This window comes from Akebia trifoliata, chromosome 15 (assembly GCF_017979445.1).
Source record: "Akebia trifoliata isolate Shusen 1 chromosome 15, ASM1797944v1, whole genome shotgun sequence".
NCBI lineage: Eukaryota > Viridiplantae > Streptophyta > Magnoliopsida > Ranunculales > Lardizabalaceae > Akebia > Akebia trifoliata.
The window spans coordinates 24,414,243-24,436,134 of record NC_141389.1 but is presented as its reverse complement, the minus strand read 5'-3'; the positions used below and the strand labels follow the sequence as shown (position 1 = coordinate 24,436,134).

The 21,892-nt window shown below is 34.2% G+C and overlaps 2 protein-coding genes across 4 annotated transcripts; one reads left to right on the top strand and one right to left on the bottom strand.

Annotated features, from left to right (window-relative positions):
• Positions 1-12: 12 nt before the first annotated feature.
• On the top strand, positions 13-5,394 carry LOC147384722 (uncharacterized). Its single transcript, XM_086425229.1, has 2 exons — positions 13-168; positions 4,539-5,394. The coding sequence occupies exons 1-2, from the start codon at positions 96-98 to the stop codon at positions 5,192-5,194; spliced, it is 729 nt and encodes a 242-aa protein (XP_086281355.1). The 5' UTR covers positions 13-95; the 3' UTR covers positions 5,195-5,394.
• Positions 5,395-6,518: 1,124 nt separating this feature from the next.
• Positions 6,519-20,280, bottom strand: LOC147384721 (Prefoldin chaperone subunit family protein). 3 transcript variants are annotated; one of them, XM_086425226.1, is made up of 12 exons: positions 20,216-20,280; positions 16,920-17,147; positions 15,763-15,822; positions 15,508-15,675; positions 11,324-11,393; positions 10,219-10,442; positions 9,962-10,078; positions 9,800-9,833; positions 8,820-8,938; positions 8,571-8,612; positions 7,421-7,498; positions 6,519-7,004 (listed from the first exon to the last, which is right to left on the bottom strand). In XM_086425226.1, the coding sequence occupies exons 2-12, from the start codon at positions 17,121-17,123 to the stop codon at positions 6,942-6,944; spliced, it is 1,179 nt and encodes a 392-aa protein (XP_086281352.1). In that variant the 5' UTR covers positions 17,124-17,147; positions 20,216-20,280; the 3' UTR covers positions 6,519-6,941. The 3 variants fall into 3 exon arrangements, with proteins under 3 accessions (XP_086281352.1, XP_086281353.1, XP_086281354.1); XM_086425227.1 differs by lacking the exon at positions 20,216-20,280 and adding an exon at positions 19,940-20,182; XM_086425228.1 differs by lacking the exon at positions 8,571-8,612.
• Positions 20,281-21,892: the final 1,612 nt, after the last annotated feature.

Genomic DNA, 21,892 nt, shown 5'->3' with positions numbered 1-21,892 from the left:
CGATCCGAATCCGTTCATGACTTCGAAGCTCAACTATTTTTCAACATTTTTTAGACACTTGAGATCATACAAGACTTCTCGAAAAAAATTCAGTAATGGCGAGAGCTGCTCTACTTCACCTGCTTCGATCAAACGCGAAACAACTCACACAGAGAAACTTTCAAACAGGTTATCTTCATCTCAGTGTCTCCTTTTGTTTTCTACTTCAGTATCGATTTTTTTAGGGTTTCTGTGAATTTTGAGTTTCCCTATTGTTCTATTTTATCCAAATCCATTAATTGAAGAAGATCATTAAACCCTAACTAAAACCCTAGTTATTAGCCATTCCAAATCCATTTATTGTAGAAGATCATTAAACCCTAACTAAAACCCTAGTTATTAGCCATTCCAAATCCATTTATTGTAGAAGATCATTAAACCCTTACTAAAACCCTATTCATTATAGCCAATCTGTAACAATTTTATTTATTTATTTTGGATTTATGGATTATTTGAAAAGATGAAGGTCCGATTGAGAATGAGATCAGCCCTTGATGCTTTTTTCCGGGTCTGCGGATCTGTAACAGACTCTTCAATCGAAAAAATGCTAAACCCTGACCAAAACCCTAATTCGAGATCTCATTTCCAAAATTAGGAGCAATCATTAAGATATAAGGGGTGGAAAATAGAAATTTGATTTAAAAAACACTTATTTTTAAGAGGTGGAATTTCTTCACTGTCCATCGAAACCTTTGTTAAATTGAATTTCTTAGTTCGTTGAATATTTTTCATGATGCTGAGTTAAGCGTCTCAAGTTCATTCATTGTGTCGATGTAGATGTATATCAAGGCTACAAGTTCAATAGCACACAAGTCCAACACTTTTTGAGATTGAATTGGAAATTTGAAGCTTTTTCCCATAGTTGATTTTGAATGGAGAACTTTTCTTCTATCCATCTTTAATTTCCATGGAGTTTTAATGTTCCTCATAACCCATCAAATCATCATTGTTTTAACTATACCATCTATCGCAACCTTGAAGAAGGTTGCAAAGAAGTTTTATGCCTTTAGTTGTGAAATTGTAGTGGGATTAGGAGAATTTATGAGTGATCATTCTATGTGAGCTAAAATAGTGAAAACTCGATCTTCTTTGAATGAGAAATCATAAGCCATTATATATTCTAATTCTAATCTTACTATTTATCACAACCTCAATGAAAGTTGTGAAGAAGTTTTCATGTCTTTGTGTGAAATCGTAAGTGGGATTAGGAAATGCCATGAGTACCATTCTATGTCGGCTAGAGTGGTGAAGTGTAACAATTTGCATGAACAAAAGAGGTATAGCTTTAGCATGTTTGATTTATTGCAAAATAAGCCCAATATCCCAGAGTTGATTTTGAATGGAGGACTTTTCTTCTGTCCATCTTCAATTTCCATGGAGTTATAATGTTCCTCATAACCCATCAAATCATCTTTGTTTTGAACTATACCATCTATCGGAACCTTGAAGAAGGTTGCAAAGAAGTTTTATGCCTTTAGTTGTGAAATTGTAGTCGGATTAGGAGAATTTATGAGTGATCATTCTATGTGGGCTAAAATAGTGAAAACTCGATCTTCTTTGAATGAGAAGTCATAAGCCATTATATATTCTAATTCTAATCTTACTATTTATCACAACCTCAATGAAAGTTGTGAAGAAGTTTTCACGTCTTTGTGTGAAATCGTAAGTGGTATTAGGAAACTCCATGAGTACCAGTCTATGTCGGCTAGAGAGGTGAAGTGTAACAATTTGCATGAACAAAAGAGGTATAGCTTTAGCATGTTTGATTTATTGCAAAATAAGCCCAATATCAATGCATATTTAATAGGTTAATTATTCAAATGCCTAAAATCTTTTGATGGTTGATTGATAGTCCTCCTATGTGCCTAATATTATCAGCTATTCTCAATTTACTGAGCCAAGTTTACCAACTCCCATTGTGTTGGACAAGCGGTTCGCTCAGTATGTGTAGTTAGATCTCAATCTAATGACACTTCTCAACTTTTCTTCATGTTCCTTGGTGACAATGTTGATGATGCTTGGAGTGTCAACAGTATCGAGCACATGAGCATGTTTATCTCGTCATACTATCTACTTGCTATAAACACTTTGGACCACCCATAACACAAAGAAGTTCAATAATCAATTAATATTTTTGGCCAACGTCATCCTTGTGGAATATGTCCAAATAGTTGGGATAAGGTGTAGATGATAAACATATTTAAAATAACTCAAAACTAGTAGTAGCCTAGGTTTAGTGTAATATTTATTATTCACTTAGTAGTAGAATGCAACTTTTGCAAATGTATGAGTTTTTTAAAAGGAGAGGAAACACATGGTCTTAAGTGCATTTGATGTTTAGGTATTTTCAATGAAATAAAACTAATTTGAGGTTTGTTTATATTGACAATGATGAATGTTGGACAATCAAGAAACATGTCAATGGAATAAGTTTTGTGAATATCAAGATGTTGAGATAGATGAATGGGAAAACTAAGAAAAGTATAATCTGAAACGATGAGGGAAGAAAACAAAGTAAGGAGTTTTTAGTGAATTTAGTTTAGGATTTTGGGTAAGGGTTAAGGATTTGAGGATTTAAGATTGGGTTTACGATTTGGGTTAGGATAGTGTAATCCCAAAAGATAAAATGAAAATTTTATTTTGATTATTGTAGGATAGAAAAAAAGGTTTCCAAAATCCCAATTGGCTATATGTTAAAATGTAAAACACAAAGCTTTCCAATTACGATGTTTTGAAATTACGATGTTTTAAAGGTTTCGGGTTAAGGTTTGTAGGTTTCAAGAATCAAGAAAGGGGTTTCAAGGATTAAGAAACAAGAACAAAGAACTAAAAGAATAGAAAAAAAAAACAAAAGAATAGAAAAGAAAAATAAAGATTAGAAAAAAATAATATTATATTGGACTCATTCTAAAATGGTCTTACACCACATCCATTTTTGGGAAGTTCAAGCTCAAACTTTCTTTTTATTCATCATTCTTCTTCATTCAAGAAAATTACAGCAATAAACAAGTATTTATAACGTTTTCTTAACCCTAATATAATTTGAACCATCTAACTAATATAACGAGATCCAATAGTTGAAAATAAAGCTTAAAACAACTTAAATAAAACAAAATCAGAAATATCATCTATGTCCCAATCCCGTAATTTTATTTCTCATGAATTTTCAGCTCATGAAAATTCATTAGAAAGTTACCAAATTGCGCCCTAACGCCTATACTAACATTATAGGCTAATAAAACATCAAAATAAGCCCAAAAACATAAAATTAAAGTCCCAAAATGGAAAACTAAATAAAAATTAAAATCTGCTCTTCAATATTTGATGTCCCCATCAAAACGTTTTCGTAAAAACATAAGAAAAGTTGATTGAGATTGGAACGAAAACATATGATAGCACCATGAGAAGGATTGTGCAAGTTGAAAGTTCTAAAAGGGTGAGGGGAACATATACACACAGAGGGAATGAACTCATGTCACAGTTACAACATTGTTGGTCCACTTCACCCCTAGATGAATCTTTGACTCCATTATCCTTGGTTTTTTAGTGCAATTATGATATTCGTATTTTAACATTCATAAATCACTAAGAGAGGGAACATCCCCCCCCCCCCCCCCCCCCCCTCTTTTTTTTTATTATAGGTAAAGGGTTATGGGTAAGCAAGGTGAAGGTGGGTTCATGAGGGTTTGAACATAGGACATGGGAACAACACTCCACACTTTACTTCTTACCAACTTAGCTAAGTTGGCACCTTCACTAGAAAGGGATATTAAATTCTACTTTGGCAACTCAAGCTCCAGACAAAAGATATAGAGAGCTCGGACCACCCTTCTTTGATCCAAGGTGATAAGCGGCACTCTTGGGTTCATTTGATGTATGCCTAAGGAGCTTTTTTTTTTTTTAATTATTTTTTATTTCTAGTTATTTCATGTTAAAGTGTTACAAGTGTTGTTTGAATTCTTTCAATGTCAGCTCTTCCTTCTAGAGAAATTCTAGGGATTAGAGTGAATTACAGATGTTTCTGGTAAGAAAGTTGGGGTGGCGGACCAACAAGAATTTAATTACTAGAAAGGAGTTCCAATCTATGGTATGTCTGTCCTATTTGCATCTCCATGAATAATTCTAAAAAATCAGAAGGAAGATAATAGGGTCAAAGACGCTTATCAAAAAAATAAAATGATAATAGGGTCATAGATCATACCTATACAAGAGACTTGTCACATAAGAAAACAAGAATTTGGATGAAGTCTTAAATCCTATAAAGAAAAATTTTGGGGTTGGAAATGTGAATTTTAAATCCGTGAGTTGTTTGACTAAGTCACTTTAATTGGTAATTATTTTACACTTCATTACCTATGAATACTGCATGATTTATAAGAAAATATACATTTTTGTTTTCTTGAATTATGAGAAAATCTTGTATCTTGTTGGTATGCTGACAGTTCTTTAACCCAAACTGTATTATTATATTTTTTCACCTATTGTTATTTCTCTATCAGGTTTTTATACTTGTAGTAGGCTTGGAGCATGGAAACATTCCTCCATTGTCCAACACAACATCAACTCTGCAATGTGTCTTGGATCACAGAAAAGATGGGTCTCTCGAGCTTCAGCAGTGAAAGATGACGGCAAGATTAGCATCGGACCACGTAGAAGTGAAGCAACAGAGGAGGAAAATGAGAGAGATAAGGGAATTGTTTACAATGGTCCGATCTCATCTACCATTAAGAAAGTGAAACTTTTGTCCCTCTCCACTTGCTGCCTGTCCGTATCCCTTGGCCCCGTCATAACCTTCATGACATCACCCGAAATGAATGTTATTCTCAAGGGTGCCGTTGCGTCCTCCGTCATATTCTTCAGTGCTTCCACCACTTTAGTCCTACACTGGTTCGTGAACCCGTATGTTCACAAGCTTAGGTGGCAACCTGGGTCAGACAGCTTTGAGGTTGAGATGATGTCATGGTTGGCTACATACTTTCCGAGAACAATTAGGTTTGCTGATATCAGGCCAGCGGAGACAAACAGGCCTTTTGTGACATTCAAGGCCAATGGAAATTTCTATTTCGTCGATAGCGATCATTGTCATAACAAGGCTCTGTTGGCTAAGCTGACTCCACAAAAACCAACTCATGAATCAGCTTTTAAGAACTTGTGACTGAAAATGTCTGGCTCGGACTCTCAGAGAGAGAAAAGTTTTGAAGAACTTTGAGGTCACACTATGATTTAGCTGTATTATCAAACTCTTGCTAAATGGTTGTGATTGGTCCTGTTTAAGTTTTGAGTCCCTCCCTGTGTTTTATCTGTTTTCAATCAGATTTAGGTATTTTTGAATGGAGAATAAGTTATTTGATGTGATTTTTGGTTTTGGTATTTCAGTAGGATTAGCCTGACTTGACTTACTAAGGAAAAAGGCCTTACTAAGTCTCATCTACCATCATAACCAAACATCAAGATCCATAACAAATCACGAGGCTTTGTTTCAACAGCAGATGAGTCTTAGTAAGGCCTTTTTTCCTTACTAAGTTAGTCAGGAAAATGTTTTTGTTTGGTATTCTCTGCTGGATTTGCCCGTGAAATATGATCTAGTTCTTGAAATTCATCATATCGCACCTCATGTAGGTGAAATCCAAAAATCGCATTTGATGGTTAACTAAGCCAGCATTCACATTCTCAAATCTCAGGTTCCAAAGCTTCAATTTATCCTCTCCTCGGCTAATCTGTGAGTTTTAATTCAATGTTTAATTTTAGTTAATTTACAAACAAATTGACACACTGGAACTTGAGAACCAACAAAAATCCATTTCGAGTTTGTGTCGCTCAAAATGTCTCAAGTCCGTAAGTACCCCATTGTGACAAATTAACTTGTGCAATAGGGGTCAAACTGTTTATTTATGCTAAATTATTATTTCTCCATTGAATCTATTTACTCAAGCAGACGAGATCCAACAAATTTGTGAAGTTTTATCTTTCATTATTGATTTTCTTTATCAAAGTGAATTTTGTTTTGAAATGGGTCTCCACAACCGTAGGTTAGTGGGTGTCATCTTAACAAAACCAGCATCACTATTATTCAAGAACTTGTGCTCCTTGCCAGATCGTTTGTCAATCTTGGTGAGGATCTCAACAAACTTTACAGCAATGCAGGAGGGTGTGGCAGTCAAGCATGGGGGCATAACCGTCAGTTATGATAATAACCAACTTCTCGTGGAAGTACTTTTGTGTAATTGGCATTTCGGAAAGAAGTCATTCGGATGATTCCACAAACTCTTTGCAACTTGACAATCAAAAATCATAACCAACTTGTCATGGAAGTGCTTTTGCATAATTGGCATTTGGGAAAGGAGTCATTTGGATAATTCCACAAACTATCAGTCGAAACTTGGAACTTGACAAGATCAAAAATCAGAACCAACTTCTTGTGGAAGTGCTTTTGCATAATTGGCATTTGGGAAAGAAGTCATTCAGATGATTCCACAAACTATCAGTTAAAACTTGGAACTTGACACAATCCAAATGCTTCCTAATATAAATACATTACATGCAAATATAGTCATTTTCCTCTCTTAAAATTCAATTAACATCATTATGTTTCAAGTTTCTCAAAAGAAAATAGTTTATGGTTGATCATAAAAACTTCCAGCAACTCTCGGCTTGGAAACAAACAAAACAAAATCAGTCACCGGGTGTGTGCAACATATCATAATTTATAACATTCTATAACCTAAAAATACACAAACACTGACTGGGGTCTTGGGCTTCCTTATTTCCATTCTCTTCTTTTTCTTGATGTAGGTTTAGTAAGAACTTGAACTAAAATAAACAAACTGTGACTCCCGATGGTCTGCACTATCAACTGTTAGTAAACATACATCGTAATGGTGAAGATGTCCTGTGGATTTGTATCAACGACCACCTTTCTGCATCTTGAATCTGGAGATTGGCTTCGATGGATTTGAACCAGTCGACTATGAAAGCCAGAAATACATTAGGAAGTGAAGTCAATGAATAAACAATAAAGTATTTTAGAAATACCTCGCTGTTAAATTGGTGATATTAGGTTTACTCCCTTGCAAAATGCAAGATTAGTTTTACAACCCTTGACCATAAGTTAACGTTGTTTTTTTCTTGATGATTTAACGGTAAAATTTTGATTTAGTAATTTAAGTTTTTGAAGAGCATTTTGAAAAAAATCAAAATCAAAATTTCACAGTTAAATCATCAAGAAGAAGAAAAAAAAATGCAACATTGACTTATGGTCAAAGGGAGCAAACCCAATCTTGCATTTTGCTAGGAGGTAAACCTAATTTCACCAATTTGACAAGGGGGTATTTCTAACCCTAAACAATAATCAGCATATAAATATTCGGATGACAAGAATCACCTGAGATGAAGCTGAGGTTTGGTGTGCCGGGTTGGTTTGGATGCCACCAGCGTGCTCAACGATGGAGCCTGTAAAAGCCTGCACATAACAATAAATAGGAATCTGTAAGTGCTTTTTGCACTTTTGGGGTTCAAATTATGATTTGATATAAAGACCTGAAAAGTGCTTCCTGCTTCTGCGAATAGCGAAACATGGGCAGAATGAGGAGCAGATTAGACCCACTTCCCGCTTTTAGCGTTTACAATAATTTGAATGAACATAAAAGTTGTATTCATGGGGCGAAAGATGTGTTCTTTTATTTTAGTTAAAAGCTAAATACCCAGAGTATATTGAATGACCTCAAAGTTGAACTATTAAGGCATATGCCAAAAATATCCAAATGACTTCTTTCCCAAATGCCAATTACCCAAAAGCACTTCCACGAGAAGTGTGTCCAATGAATGTAGTTTTATAGGGGCACTTTTGCAAAATGCACCACGTTGCCAAACGAGGCCTAAATATTTTCCTACAATAATGAATCGAGATTTAGAAAGAGTGAAGCATGAACAGAAACTTTCAGCACTTGTCCAAGAGGGGGGGGGGGGTTTCAATGCACCATGTTGGCCTGGACCAAGCATGTGTCGGGCTGGGTTTGGGCCTAAGATGTAGCAAAAGCCCGATTTTTTCACAGGGCATTTAAAAAATTGAATACACAAACCCAGCCGTCTCTAAATGATTAACCATATCTAAATAGAGTTATTCTATTCAACATAGAAAAATTACCCATATAACCTACTATGATAATATAAATAGGATACCTATACTATTTAACAATGACAATTTACCAATATGTAACCTATTATGACAATGGAAATACAACCATCCAATATATTAATGCCCCCTCTCTCACATTTTGAAGTATAAAATTTAAACAGGCCTAACCTGGCCTAGACCAAAAGAAAATTGGGCTTCATTATCTAGGTCAAGCCCAATCCATTCAAGACTGGGCTTAACCAGCAGGCCCATTGAAACCCTTACCTAGAGGTACATCTTGTCACATTATTCATAAACATATGTAAACAAGAAACAGTGGATAAATTCATTGTTTAATCATAAATGCATTTGGTCCCCACAAATATGGCCCGAGAGATGAAAGGAAAATGAAACATGCCTTCTGAGAATTAACGCCATCTTTACGGGTAGCATCTGAACCCTGAAAAGGTGTAGAACTGCTCGATCACTTCATACTTGAATTACCAACATAAAATGTGCTACAAGTTTCTAGTTAGATCACATTATGGCTAGTTACAGGGGTTATTAAGTCCAACAAGAATCCAAACCCACCTATTATAATGCCAATGAAAATGCAAGTACCCGGAGCAAAAATTGACATGGACCATATGAAAAAGAAATGACTGACCTCAGTTTTTGAAGTAGACACCACATGAACCTTCTTAGATTCTGGATGCAGCAAAGATTTCTCTATAAGATTGTACTTCGCTGTATTAGATGCAACAGTTTTTCCATGCCACGAATCATCTGAGAAAAAAAAACGAAAGAAAGAAAGAAACATGTAGGCAATAGAGAATTGTTGATCTGACAACATATTGCCATTGTAAGTATAAATATATAATATTCCAACCAATCTTAACAAATACAATATAACTAATCTTAACAAATATAATATATTTATTTATTATAAAAGAAATAAATCGATATCACATAAGTTAGAATGGCATGATTATTAATAAACAGCATCAGTTCTCCAATTCAGGGAACTTTAGGAATTAGATAAATTTGGATTCATAGTATACTAAGCAATAACACATATGAGTCATCCATGAGTTCATGATGATCTATCGTGAAGTTATGGAAGATGGGGGCTATTAGCTCTACAATTTTCTCGACTTTGGTGCTTGATAAGTGAAAACAAAAAATTCTTCATCAATCCTACCACCAGCCAGCCCAAAGTTTCAGGATTAATACTTGTCCGTTATCTTGACTTTGAGACAGCTACCAGTTCAATATATTTGATATCCGTCCCCAGTCCAAGATATTGAATATTAGTTGGTGTTTATTATGGAAAATATGAATAATTTCAATGATGTGATGTCATTGATCTGTCGCCAGATATTTTAGCTAACGTAAAGTTGGTTCAAGAGAAAGGCTTGATAATAACGTACTTTGAGAAAATCAACCATGACATGGGAAAGTATGTGATCGATGAGGATAATACTATTAAAGCATTGGAAATGTGCGTTCTGGAGACACATATTGCGTGTGAATATATTGATATTAATAAATATGTATTGAAAAACAACGTTACATGTGCAACGGTGATAAAACTCTTGAAAAAAAAATCAAGAGTCAAATTTGAACAACTTCCTCTAAGAGACTGACCTTTGAGCACATGTTGCGCCTTCAAATCTTCAGACTGCATTCAGAAATTCCAGACAAAGAGTTAATGATTCCCGTGAGGATATAATCATTACTCGTGTGTTTCATGCGCAAATGATATCAAGTGATGCAGAGAGAACAGAAGATAAAGTTGGAGTTTCTTACAGTAGCATTATCAGCAACATTCTGTCGAGATGGATCTCCTTTCAGAGGCATTTTAGCAGTTGTACCATGCAAATTCTTATCCTTTGAATGTGGTAGTGGATGCCTAAGCTGCTTTTCCTATCACACAAAAAATAGAAACTTAATTAGCTATGCTGCCATAGAAATTTGATGTTTTCTTTTATAAGTAAATTTAACAATATTTCCACAAACCATTTATTCCCTATAATTGGCCACGAACCAAGAATTTAAAAAATTACCTCAGAAATTTTGAGATTTTGATCAAAAGAATGCTGAATTATCGAGCACCCAAAATCAGCTTCAGCATCGGTATCTTGGTCACTATCATTAGCACTTTCTGCTGCAAGTTCTTCTTTCTCGAGCTCATCTAATCTGGCCATGACACGAGCATAATCGTCATCTTTAGCAGCAACTTTCACATTGGCCTCTTCAGAAGATACCAGCGAGTCTGGCTTAGGTAGACCTGAATTTTTTAATAGTACGAAGTACGAACCTTAAAATCATGGAAATTGAGATCCAATACTGCAGGATAATTGACCTCCAACATGTACACATATCAATTAGGATGAAAAGCACATTTTTCTATCTTTTTATGGTCATGATAAACAAGATGAAAACAAAAGAGAAATCCACCAGACCAAACCACACACACACATATATATATGTAGAGAGAGAGAGAGAGAGACCATATTTTTAGGTTTTGGTTAATATTAGAGATACCCCCGGGTTTGAAACTGATGACATGGCCCCTTGACCAAGCTTTACTTCTTTGAGACTAACATGAATGAACTAAATGCTCTCTACGAACTGGTTCAGTTCTAGAGTGACTAACCAAGAACCCAAATTCGAACTGAACGAACCAGTAACGTCGGCTTAAAACATTAATGAAAAAAAATGAAGTTTGACTTCAATTAATTGAGGGAAAGAAACTCTGTATGCTTACAAAATTGATATGTGAAGCATTCATTAGATTCTCTAATAAATCCTAATGAAGGAGAATAAACCAAGCAGCCAGGCCCAAACATTGAATGACTTCTTTGATGATTAACATAACCAAAGAGAACCCCATAAAATCCAAAAATATTCACCTATTTTCACGAGAGTTTAAAAAGCTAGAAATATCTTAGCAACTAACGGAGTTCCATTAAGTTATTGCATAGGTAAACTAAAATAGTTACCTCTTTATTTCATGCTATATGGCAACAAACCTCAAATGAACAAAATGAAAAAAAAATATGAGGATGTCACACCGTCCATGAAGCAATACTATTTCAGCTACAATAATATTTCAAAATCAGTTTCTAGATAGAGAAAATCTTTCAGAAACCTTCAAAACTCAGGTACCTGCCTGATTCGACATCCTTTCAGTATGATGTTCTTCAATATAGTCCTCCCTTATTTCTACGAGGCCTTCCTGTTGCAATCATAAAATGAATACATGAGTAGAAGAACTAGCCCGGGGAAAAGCAAATAACTTACATCAAGCTGGCACAACTACCTTAACCATTGGCAACAAACAATTAATGTATTAAAATCAAACTGCATTGGAATACAAGGGTATTGGAAAGCACTAAAAGAAAATTCCCAGAAATAAATAGTAGCATGAAACAATTTTGGAATTAGCGAGTTAGAAGATGCATTAAACTATGGTTTAATGGTAGCTCCTTTAGAATTTCTGATGAGGACATCATGAAGACATACAGATTTCACCAGGAGACCATTAGCACTTTGAATGGATGTTTTTCTGTTAGATTAGTGTCTAGTCTAATTAGTTTGGTGTTTTAGTAGAGTTTTATTGGTATTATGCTTTTTTTTTTTTTTATATTTAATGGATTTTATTTATGTCTCTTATTTTTGGGTGGGCCATCACTTCAATTAAATGAATCTCTTCTTTTTATTATTAAAACATGTTTTAGGCTCAAGAAGGGGTATTTGGCTCTTTTATGTTATTTTAATTAAATTAGGATTTGAGTTATCATAGGAATATGATTTGAGTTATATAGATTAGAATTTGAGTTATTATAAAAGAACTCTTTGCTGTAAATTTTTCTTTAATGATGGATGTTATAAATAAAGAAAAGAGATTTCTCAGTTTTCTCCAGATTTGGATCTTGGTGTGAGACCAAGGTACCATCTAATTTCTCTACCAAATCGTTTCTACACATAAGGATTTTTTTTTCTTTTTTCATTGACTTGAACCCATCAAATCTACCCCTATACCCTTAGTCAAACCTTTTTTTCCCAAGAACCCAACCAGACATTGTGAAATCAAAATTTTAACCCTAGATCAGTTATAATCCTACTTTGTTTTGAATTTTTTTACTTACTGAGTGTGATTTCAACAATTAAAAGCATAACAAAAACCCTTGTGAAGCCCTCCCAAACCATTCAAAATTTATTCCAACATCATCCCATAAACCTAAACCCCTATACATCAGTTGTATGCCTTATTTCTCTTAATTGCAAATATTGCTTAAATTTCTTCTTGAAGACACCAAAACATACCTTGATGTCCAACGCAACCAAAATTGATACATATTGATTATATCGTTAGACCTTGACCATCCTTGATTAGGTTTAATAAACTTCCCCTTGATACAAAATTAATAACTTAGGCTAGTTGGAAGTTCTGACTTCCTTTAAGATCCCTTAATTTAATATTACGGAATAACACTGCAAAATTACACTTAATTAATTATTTATTAAGTGTTTCTAAATTTGTGATAGTTTCAACTCATAATATCATTATTATTTCAGCGAATAATTTTTTAGATCTCACTTCATCTTATTACACTAGTTTACCTCATCCTGTATCAAATTCGAGCCTAGCCAAAGAGGTGTTCTTCTTAGAATGAGAATAGTTGATGTAGGATGAAGTAAAATATTCTAATATAATGATTTAAAATCAAAAAATTATTTGTTGAAATAATAAGTAAGGATATTATGGTTTGAAACTATCACAAATTTAAAAACACCTAAAAAATAATCAATTAATAGTTATAGGTCTAGCGTAATCTTGCAATGTTACTCCCCAATATTAAAGTAAGAGACCCCTAAAGAAGGTAGAACTTTCAACTAGCATATGGTATTAATCTAGCATCAAGTGAAGCTTACTGAACCTAATTGAGAGTTTCAAGGATGGTCAAGGTTCAAAGATGTAATTAATATTTATCAATTTTGGTTATAATGGACAGTAAGTACGTTTTGATGTTTTTAAGAAAAAATTTCAGCCATATTTGTAATTAAAATAAGAGAAGTAAGGCATAAGACTAAGATACTATGGATTTAAATTTATGGGATGATGTAGGGATAGGTTTTGAATAGCTTTGGAGGGCTAAACAAGGCTAATAATTTTTATTGCTGAAATCAATTTTAGAAGGGTAAAAATTAAAACAAAGAAGAATTGGTGTTAAGGGGAGATTTGATGGGTTTAAATCAATGAAAAAGAAAAAAACTTTACCTTGACTAGATGATACCTTGGTCTCACACCATGATCCAAATCTTGAGAAAATTGAGAAATCTCTTTTCTTTATTCATAACATTACAACAAAGAGTTCTTTTATACTATTGGGAAATAATATCTTGTATTTTAGTTTTTCCTAATTTTCTATTCTCTCTATGTAAGGGCATTTATCCATTCACCTTGGTTAATATAAATATCCTGACAAGCTCTCATTGAGAAATTTGACTATTCTTCTTTTACAATTTTTCTTGGTATCAGAGTCCTAGAGGATCCATCGACAGCCCCTCCTTGGCTTTTCCTCTTCGATTTTTGGGATAGTGAAGGATCAACTCCACCTCCTCTCATCTCTTTTCTTCTTCTCCAATCAACCCTTGAGACCAAACAAAGCTAACAACAGTTTCGTTATGGTCTCCCCTTCAAGGGTTTCTTTTTGTTCTTCTTGGTTGAGATCTCCTATCCGATTGCGATAGGGATGCTTCTATAAAGAAACAAATAAAATAAGAGATCTTCTATTGGCACCCCAACTTTTACTTATGACACCCCAATAAAAATAAATAAATCAATGGTTTAGATCACTATGAAATATAAAAATAGTTTATATTAAGGGTGAATTACTATTTTGTGAGCCAAAAATGAGTTATTTACGATTCTGGCTCACTGTTTATTTTAATTACCAAAACGTGAACAATCACATTTTCGTTAAAAAAAATTCAAAACGAAGTGACTATTTCACAAGTTTAAAGTGAAATTTAGGACAATTTTGCAGGTTCAAAGTGAAATTCACTTCAAACCTACGAAATAGTCACTTTAAAAACCTTTGAATTCATTATCGTTCACGTTTTGGGAATTAAAATGAACAGTGAGCCGGAATCATAAATTCGTCAAAAGTTTATCACTTTTTCGTAAATATCTCTTATATTAAAGGGTCAAGATCCCTTGACTACTAAGAATGATTCATGAAAAAAACACATGATCCCAACTCTTTAAATGTAAAATCAATGGTTGATATTTATCCTTAGGATAAGTATCTCCGAGATTTGTGTTATCAAGATACTCATAAATCTCAACCATTAGATTTTGTATTTAAAGGGTTGGGATCTTGTGTTTTTTTCATGAGTCATTCTTAGGAGTCAACGGATCCCAATCCTTAAAAACATAAAATAACCAACATCTATTTCTAAAATTTAAATTTCCAAGTTTCAATCCACATAATCAAATTCAAGTTTTTATTTCCTATAATTAAGAGTCAATAGTCAATACACAATGTTCACATAATCACCATTGTAAAATGTTCATGGCCACCACTAAAAATACACTTTATGACCCAATCACTCTCAATCTTGTATTATACAAAACCTATTTAGTTGTATGAGAAGCATATGTATTAAAAAAAAATTAAATAAAAATAAGTTTAAAAAAAAAAAAAAAGAATCTCTATTTAAAATTGAGGCTTAGACCTCAACAAAAAAAAATGTACGCCTTAGTCACATCTCGGTTGAGTAGAATGCCTTTTTAGCACTTCATAACGCCTCGAGTGTCTAAACGCCTCAGTTTACTGCCTCAACGCGTTTTTGAGATGTCCCATACTAAGGCACACCTCTAGGCTTACACCTCAAACGCTTCTAAAAACATTGACTTGAGAATAAGCAAAAGTTGGGGTGCAAATAGAAACTCTCTCTCTCCTTTTTTGGTTTCCATTTGCTAGATTTAGGATCTTATCCTAATTGTAAACTGCTGAAGTTGTTTGAATGTGCTATCATGCTTTGTAATGTTGATGTAATAACTTGAACCAAACTTTTGTAATGTTCGACTGGTGTGTTTTAATCTTTAATTAGGGTGTGATAAATAATTCAAGAAATTGGAGTGTAATAAGTAAATGTTGGGAGGCCAATAGCAGCTCTCTAAAATAATCCTTGTGGCAATAGATTAACACAGTGTGAGAACTCATGCATGCCACATTCTCAATTTGACTATCTATCACACAAAACAAACAAATATCACTCTCCAAAAACTAAATAACCAGAAATTTAGAAGTAGAATGTGATTGAAATAAAAGGCAACTTACAGCAGCTTCAGCAGCTGTGGTGTCAAAAAACGACGCCTCGGTTTTCAGGTCCAATATCATGGCTTTTAGAGAATCAACCTGAGAGTCCAAAACTTTTCCTCTTCTTTGTAAAATCTCAACCGTTTGTTTGGATGTTCGTTCGGCATAGTACCCTTCTCCTAATAGAACCTACGCAAAAAAAAAAAAATTGTGTGAAAAATAGAAAGTTTCAAGAGACGGGTATACAAAGCGAATCCAATGAAGAGGGTGCATTACGAGGAACTCGTTCGTGTGAATTAGACGACCAGGAAAGAAAGCTGCTTTTCCGAAGGGAACCTGCGGGTCATATAAAAGGTTAAGCAATCAATCAGATTAGGTACATAACCTACTTCCATCCCCTATATTTAAGTACATAACAGTTCCCATAAAATTGAATTGAAAATATGGTTTCAAATCTCGTATGAGACCGAGATGACTCGCATCATTCATCCATGAACGAGACAGATAGATGTGGTGTCTCAACTATCTCGTGAGATAAACGAGATGACTAAGACAAGTCAACCGGGATTTTATGTATTTTAATTAAAATAATTATTTTTTAGAATTTAAATACATTTTATCTAAATAAAATATGATTTCATGTCTAAACATTCTTTTTTTATCAGTATGTCTAAACATTTTCTAATCTACCTTAATTTATAATTATTTTCATATCTATATATATAGGGTGGCATTCGGAGGCCCTAAAGAGAGCCAAACATTTTATCAATGTACGAGTTAAAAGTTTCGTAATGGGCTGATTTTTTTAGGGTGTTCTCTATAATGAGGGGATCATCCTCACCAAAAATCAGCCCATTCCAAAACTTCGAATCCCATCAAAAGTGGTTTACAAAAATCGGACAGTCCATGATTCTTCAACTTGTAAACTAGGGTTAGAAGTTTCGGAATGAGCTGATTTTTGGTGAGGGTGATCTCTTCACCATAGAGATCACCCTCACATAAAATCAACCAATTCCAAAACCTCTAGCCCCTATTATGAAAAATGTTGGCTCTCTTTAGGGCCTCGGAACGCTCCCCATATATATATATATATGAATAATAATTGTTAACCGAGGTCATTGGTTTATCTCATCCAAGACAACTCGGTCTCGTCCATGAACGAGACTAGACGCCAAACCAAGTTTTGAAACCATGACTAAAGAACAAAATTAGGGTTTTCCTCATATTACATTTACCTTGAAAACAAATTTCCTACAATCATACCAACCCTTAAATTAACACAAGACATGGGTTTCTATAGAATTAAATTGAAGAACAAGATAGGACTTTCCCCAAATTTTAAGGATGAATCACTGAGAATATGACAATGATATGAAATAGAAGAATACAAATTAGGTTTTTTTTCATATATTTTGGGGGGAGGGTTTACTTGCCATGACATCGTGAAAGAGTTCATCTGGAAGCCTTTGGACGAGATTGAGAAGGTGGGTGTTATCAGAGACAAAGGAATGGAGATGATGAAGCTCCTTCTGCTTCTCATTAACCGTTTCTTCTACTCGCTTTGCTGCCTTTTCAGCTTCTTCAACTGGAAATAGAGATGATATAGATGTTACAGTACCCTTCAATCCTTCCTCCATCTTCAACAACTAACACAACTAATGCTGTTTGAGAGAGAGAATGTACACAAAACAGGTTAGTGGAGTATCTATAACAGTATAACACAAGTTAGGGTTCGGGTCAGGCCTGATTCAGGTTGAAACAGTATTGGGTTGGGCTAGCCCGATTCCAATTTTGATTATATACGGTAGAGAGATTATATTGGCACACCAATTTTTACTTGTTGATAGAAGATAAAATTCTATCAACTTCAAGAAAAGAAAAAAAAGTAAAAATAAATAAATAATGAAGAAGTTAATTTTCATGGTTGAATTTGAATTTTAAATTTTAGAGTTCGGTGGGAGTTCATTTTCAAAACCTTGGATCAAACCCAAAATGTATATATATAGGGGAATGTTAACATCCAATACCTCATGAGGACGTTAGAATTATCCACTATATTTTGTTTTTTTTTTTAATAAGTGTAAAAGATTTTATTAATAAGAACGAAAAGAAAAAAAAAAGAAAGTTGAGATAGCCCCCAAACAAGGTGGGAAAAAAAACAGCAACTAAAAATAAATTAAGAGTTACCTCCACTACATTCTTTTTCCAATAATACCCTCACTCATTTTGTCTTTTAGTGAAAAAGACAAGAGTATGTTGGTCTTTTATATAATAAATGCTAAGGGCGTTTTAAATGCATTGTTTGTAGTAAATGTTTTGGCAATCAATGCCAACATAATAAATGCAATTAAGAAGGGCATAATAAATATATTTATTATGTAAAAGACTAATATACCCTTGTTTGTATTTTTCACTAAAAGATAAAATGGGTAGGGGTATTATTAGAAAAAAAAATGTGGTGGAGAATGCTAACATCCTCATGAAGTCTTGGACGTTAGCATGCCCCATACACACACACACACAAACATATGAGATGCGGTTGCCTGGACCAAGGGATGATATTCAGCCTGGACCGCACTAATGGAAAGGTGTCATGTGGTCACAACTAACTAGAGATGTAACCAAGATTGGCAAAGTTGCGATTTTTGCATTTCAATAAAAGAGTCGTGATCCAAGGTGTCCCATTCCTATAGATGGAAACATTGGCTACATTACATGTTTTGATTGCACAATAAATACCTTGGCTCAATGCACGACTTGGTTAGGAGCCAAAGGTGTTTTAAAGTCCAACTAAAGTGTGCCACACAGACACCATTCCCATTTTATAGGAACAATACACAGTATTGAATCTTGAGTTACAAAAAATTCATGATTTTGGGTCAAAACTTATCTTCTTCTATTCTCTCTCTTACTCTCTCTTTCTCTAATTTGGGAAAAACTCCAACTCAAAATAGAAATTCACAAAGAATCTCTGTATCCCATTCCACTTTTTTTTTTTGTTGTGATTTCTCCCTACTCTAGTCTATAATTGTGGATTTCTTCTTCCCCTCCTCATCTTCTTTCTCCAAAGTGTGTTGGATCAATTTTAGGGGTTTTTTATTTCACTTCTTCTCCTCATGCTGACAATAATAGAACTTTCTTCATTCCAAATCTACTTATCGATCACATCTTGTCTTGAAACACAACTGTAATTCTTGTATACATGTTTGGAATGAAACTGATACTATTGAAAAGGGTATACTAGGATAAAATAACATTTTGTATGGTTCAATGTAAAAGCACGGGAGAAGAAGAAATTGTTTTAAATATAAAACACTAATTTCATATAAATATAATAATAAAAATCTTAAAATTAACCGCTCAAGAGGAAAAAGGGAAGGAGGAACAAATGAGGGAGAGAATTACTCTCTTTTTGACGAGCAAAAACCATCAATCCAATGGGTTCAAATAAAATGAGGGAAAAAAAAACATTGAAAACCCTAAAACACAAAATTCAGATCATGGTTTTGTTAGTCAATGGTCAAATGAAAAATAAAATTAAAAAGCCATGAAATCAACATCGCAAGAGGAGAAAGGGAAAAAACATTGGAAAAAAAATGGAAGAGAGAGAGATGAGCAGCCAATTGAAAAAAAGTAGTCTAACTATTTATTTGACCAAAAGAGTTGGTTCCATTTTTGTCTCTCTTAACCCCGATTCACCTCTAGTTAAAAAAAGATCACGTGTTCAATCCACAACACTCTCGGTCCAGCCTTAGCCTGGACCTTTGGTCCATGCAACCTTTTCCCTATATATATAATAAAAACACTTGAAATCTTACTTACTAAGGGAAGTATTTTCATCCAACAATACCACTTCTATGAGATACTAACAAAAAATGACCAAATCAAACACGGTAAAATGTAAAACTTTGCACTTACAGCAATGTTTTACGACTACAAAGCTTTACAACTTTTTACGGGTGGCATGGTTGGTAACATCTTTTGAAAATTTCCATTGGTGCTTGGAGTTTCCAAAGAAAATGCAAAAAAATTGTAATTTTTCTCTTGACATAAACAATGAGTAACGATAACCTGACTCTAAAAGAGCCACTCGAAATTCTCCCGCTGACATGACATGTGCAAAGAATCATAGATCTCTTTATTCGGGATACACAAGGAAAAAAGATATATGGTTCTATACAGACATCCACGTCAGCAAGTGAAATTCGAGTGGTTTATTTTTCCGAGTCCGTTTATCATTAGCCATAAAAAAATTACATTAAAAAACACAAGCACGGTTAGTCAACATTACTGATCTCAAACCCAACTAAACCCTGAATTCTAAACAACATTTCTTTGAGTCATTTCTTCAAACACTCAGCGTGCATTATAAAACTAGTGTCGAATTCTGATATCTTCTTCTCAGTCCACAATCAAATAAGATAACCACACCAAATAAAGCTAATAACCATACATGTGTGGGCATTTCCCATTGATCCAAGACACCAATCAACTCCAAGTACAAATGATGTTGGAGTGAAGGATATGAAGTGGTTGCAATTGTTATGTATTTCTTGTGGTTTTGCAAATTGTAACAGACCAAACAAGTGATGTTCATTGTAGTATAGAGAGAGGAAATAGGGTTTAGGAAAGGTTTAAGATGATGGGTTTTTGTATAAATCAAAAAAATCAAAGGGCTTTTGCTTAAGTTTGAAGATGATCGTTCATAGAAGAGAGAGAGAGTACTGACCTGGTAAGGGAACCTTGGCGCTAGTTTTACTACTGAGCTTTGTCGGTAGAAATTGTCAATTTGGCATTCTTTTGGGTATATATATATGGGTAGTGTTCAAGGGCAAACTTTTTAGCAAACTTTTTGGCAAAACATTTTTCAAAACATAGGTTATAGGTTTTGGAATGGGCTGATTTTTGGTGAAGATGATCTCTACGGTGAGGAGATCATCCTCACCAAAAATCAGCCCATTCCAAAACTTCTAACCCCATCAAAAACAGTTTACAAAAAATGGACGGTCCACGATTTTTCAGCTTGCAAACATGGGTTAGAAGTTTTGGAATGGGCTGATTTTTGGTGAGGATGATCTCCTCACCGTAAAGATCATCCTCACCAAAATCAGCCCATTCCAAAACCTCTAACCCATGTTTTGAAAAATGTTTTGCCAAAAAGTTTGCCAAAAAGTTGGCCATTGAACGCCCCCCCCCTATATATATATATATATATATATAGGGGGGGGCGTTCAATGGCCAACTTTTTGGCAAAACATTTTTCAAAACATGGGTTAGAGGTTTTGGAATGGGCTGATTTTTGGTGAGGATGATCTTTACGGTGAGGAGATCATCCTCACCAAAAATCAGCCCATTCCAAAACTTCTAACCCATGTTTGCAAGCTGAAAAATCGTGGACCGTCCATTTTTTGTAAACTGTTTTTGATGGGGTTAGAAGTTTTGGAATGGGCTGATTTTTGGTGATGATGATCTCCTCACCGTAGAGATCATCCTCACCAAAAATCAGCCCATTCCAAAACCTCTAACTCATGTTTTGAAAAATGTTATGCCAAAAAGTTTGCTAAAAAGTTGGCCATTGAACGCCCCCCATATATATATATATATATATATATATATATATATATATATATATATATATATATATATATATATATATATATATATATATGGGTCCCGTTCAGCACCCTAAGCTTTACCACACACTTTAACAAACGTGTTTTGTCTTACATGGGTTAGAAGTTTTGGAATAGGCTGATGTTTGATGAGGATGATCTCTATGGTGAGGAGATCATCCTCACCAAAAATCAGCTCATTCCAAAACTTCTAACCCCATCAAAAATGGTTTACAAAAAATGGACGGTCCACAATTTTTCAACGTGTAAACATGGGGCTAAACATTTCGGAATTGGCTGATTTTTGGGGAGGATGATCTTCTAATCATAGAGATCATCCTCACCAAAAATCAGCCCATTCCAAAACTTCTAACCCATGTAGGACAAAAAACGTTTGTTAAAGTGTGTGGTAAAACTTAGGGTGCTGAACATTTCCCTATATATATATATCAATGGGTACCAAATAATAATTTATTTTTGGGGAAATTACTTAAAGGACCTTCGAGGAGAGACATATTTCTAAATAATCCCTAAGTTTTGGGCTATATCTTAATAACCCATTTAGTAAATTTTTTTTTTTTTTCCAGAAGAGTCCATGGACCTCATCTACCACATTTCTCACGATTGAATGCCCTTGAACTCATCGTTTTCATTCAAAAATAAAATAGATTTTTGATATCTCAATCGAGTTTCAGAGACTATTTTCCAAGGGTTTTTTTTAGTATTTTGAAGACGTGTATAAAAATTATGATTTTTTCATTTTTTTCTTAATTTTTAGATGAAAATAGATCGAG

Excerpts from the sequence above, each read along its gene's own strand:
- LOC147384722 (XM_086425229.1), top strand. The coding sequence starts at position 96 with ATGGCGAGAGCTGCTCTACTTCACCTGCTTCGATCAAACGCGAAACAA. Across the intron at positions 169-4,538 it reads ACAGAGAAACTTTCAAACAG|GTTTTTATACTTGTAGTAGG; the intron begins GTTATCTTCATC and ends TTTCTCTATCAG.
- LOC147384721 (XM_086425226.1), bottom strand. The coding sequence starts at position 17,123 with ATGGAGGAAGGATTGAAGGGTACTGTAACATCTATATCATCTCTATTT. Across the intron at positions 8,939-9,799 it reads GGCGCAACATGTGCTCAAAG|ATGATTCGTGGCATGGAAAA; the intron begins GTCAGTCTCTTA and ends TTTTTTTCTCAG. Across the intron at positions 7,499-8,570 it reads ATGGCGTTAATTCTCAGAAG|GCTTTTACAGGCTCCATCGT; the intron begins GCATGTTTCATT and ends TGTTATGTGCAG.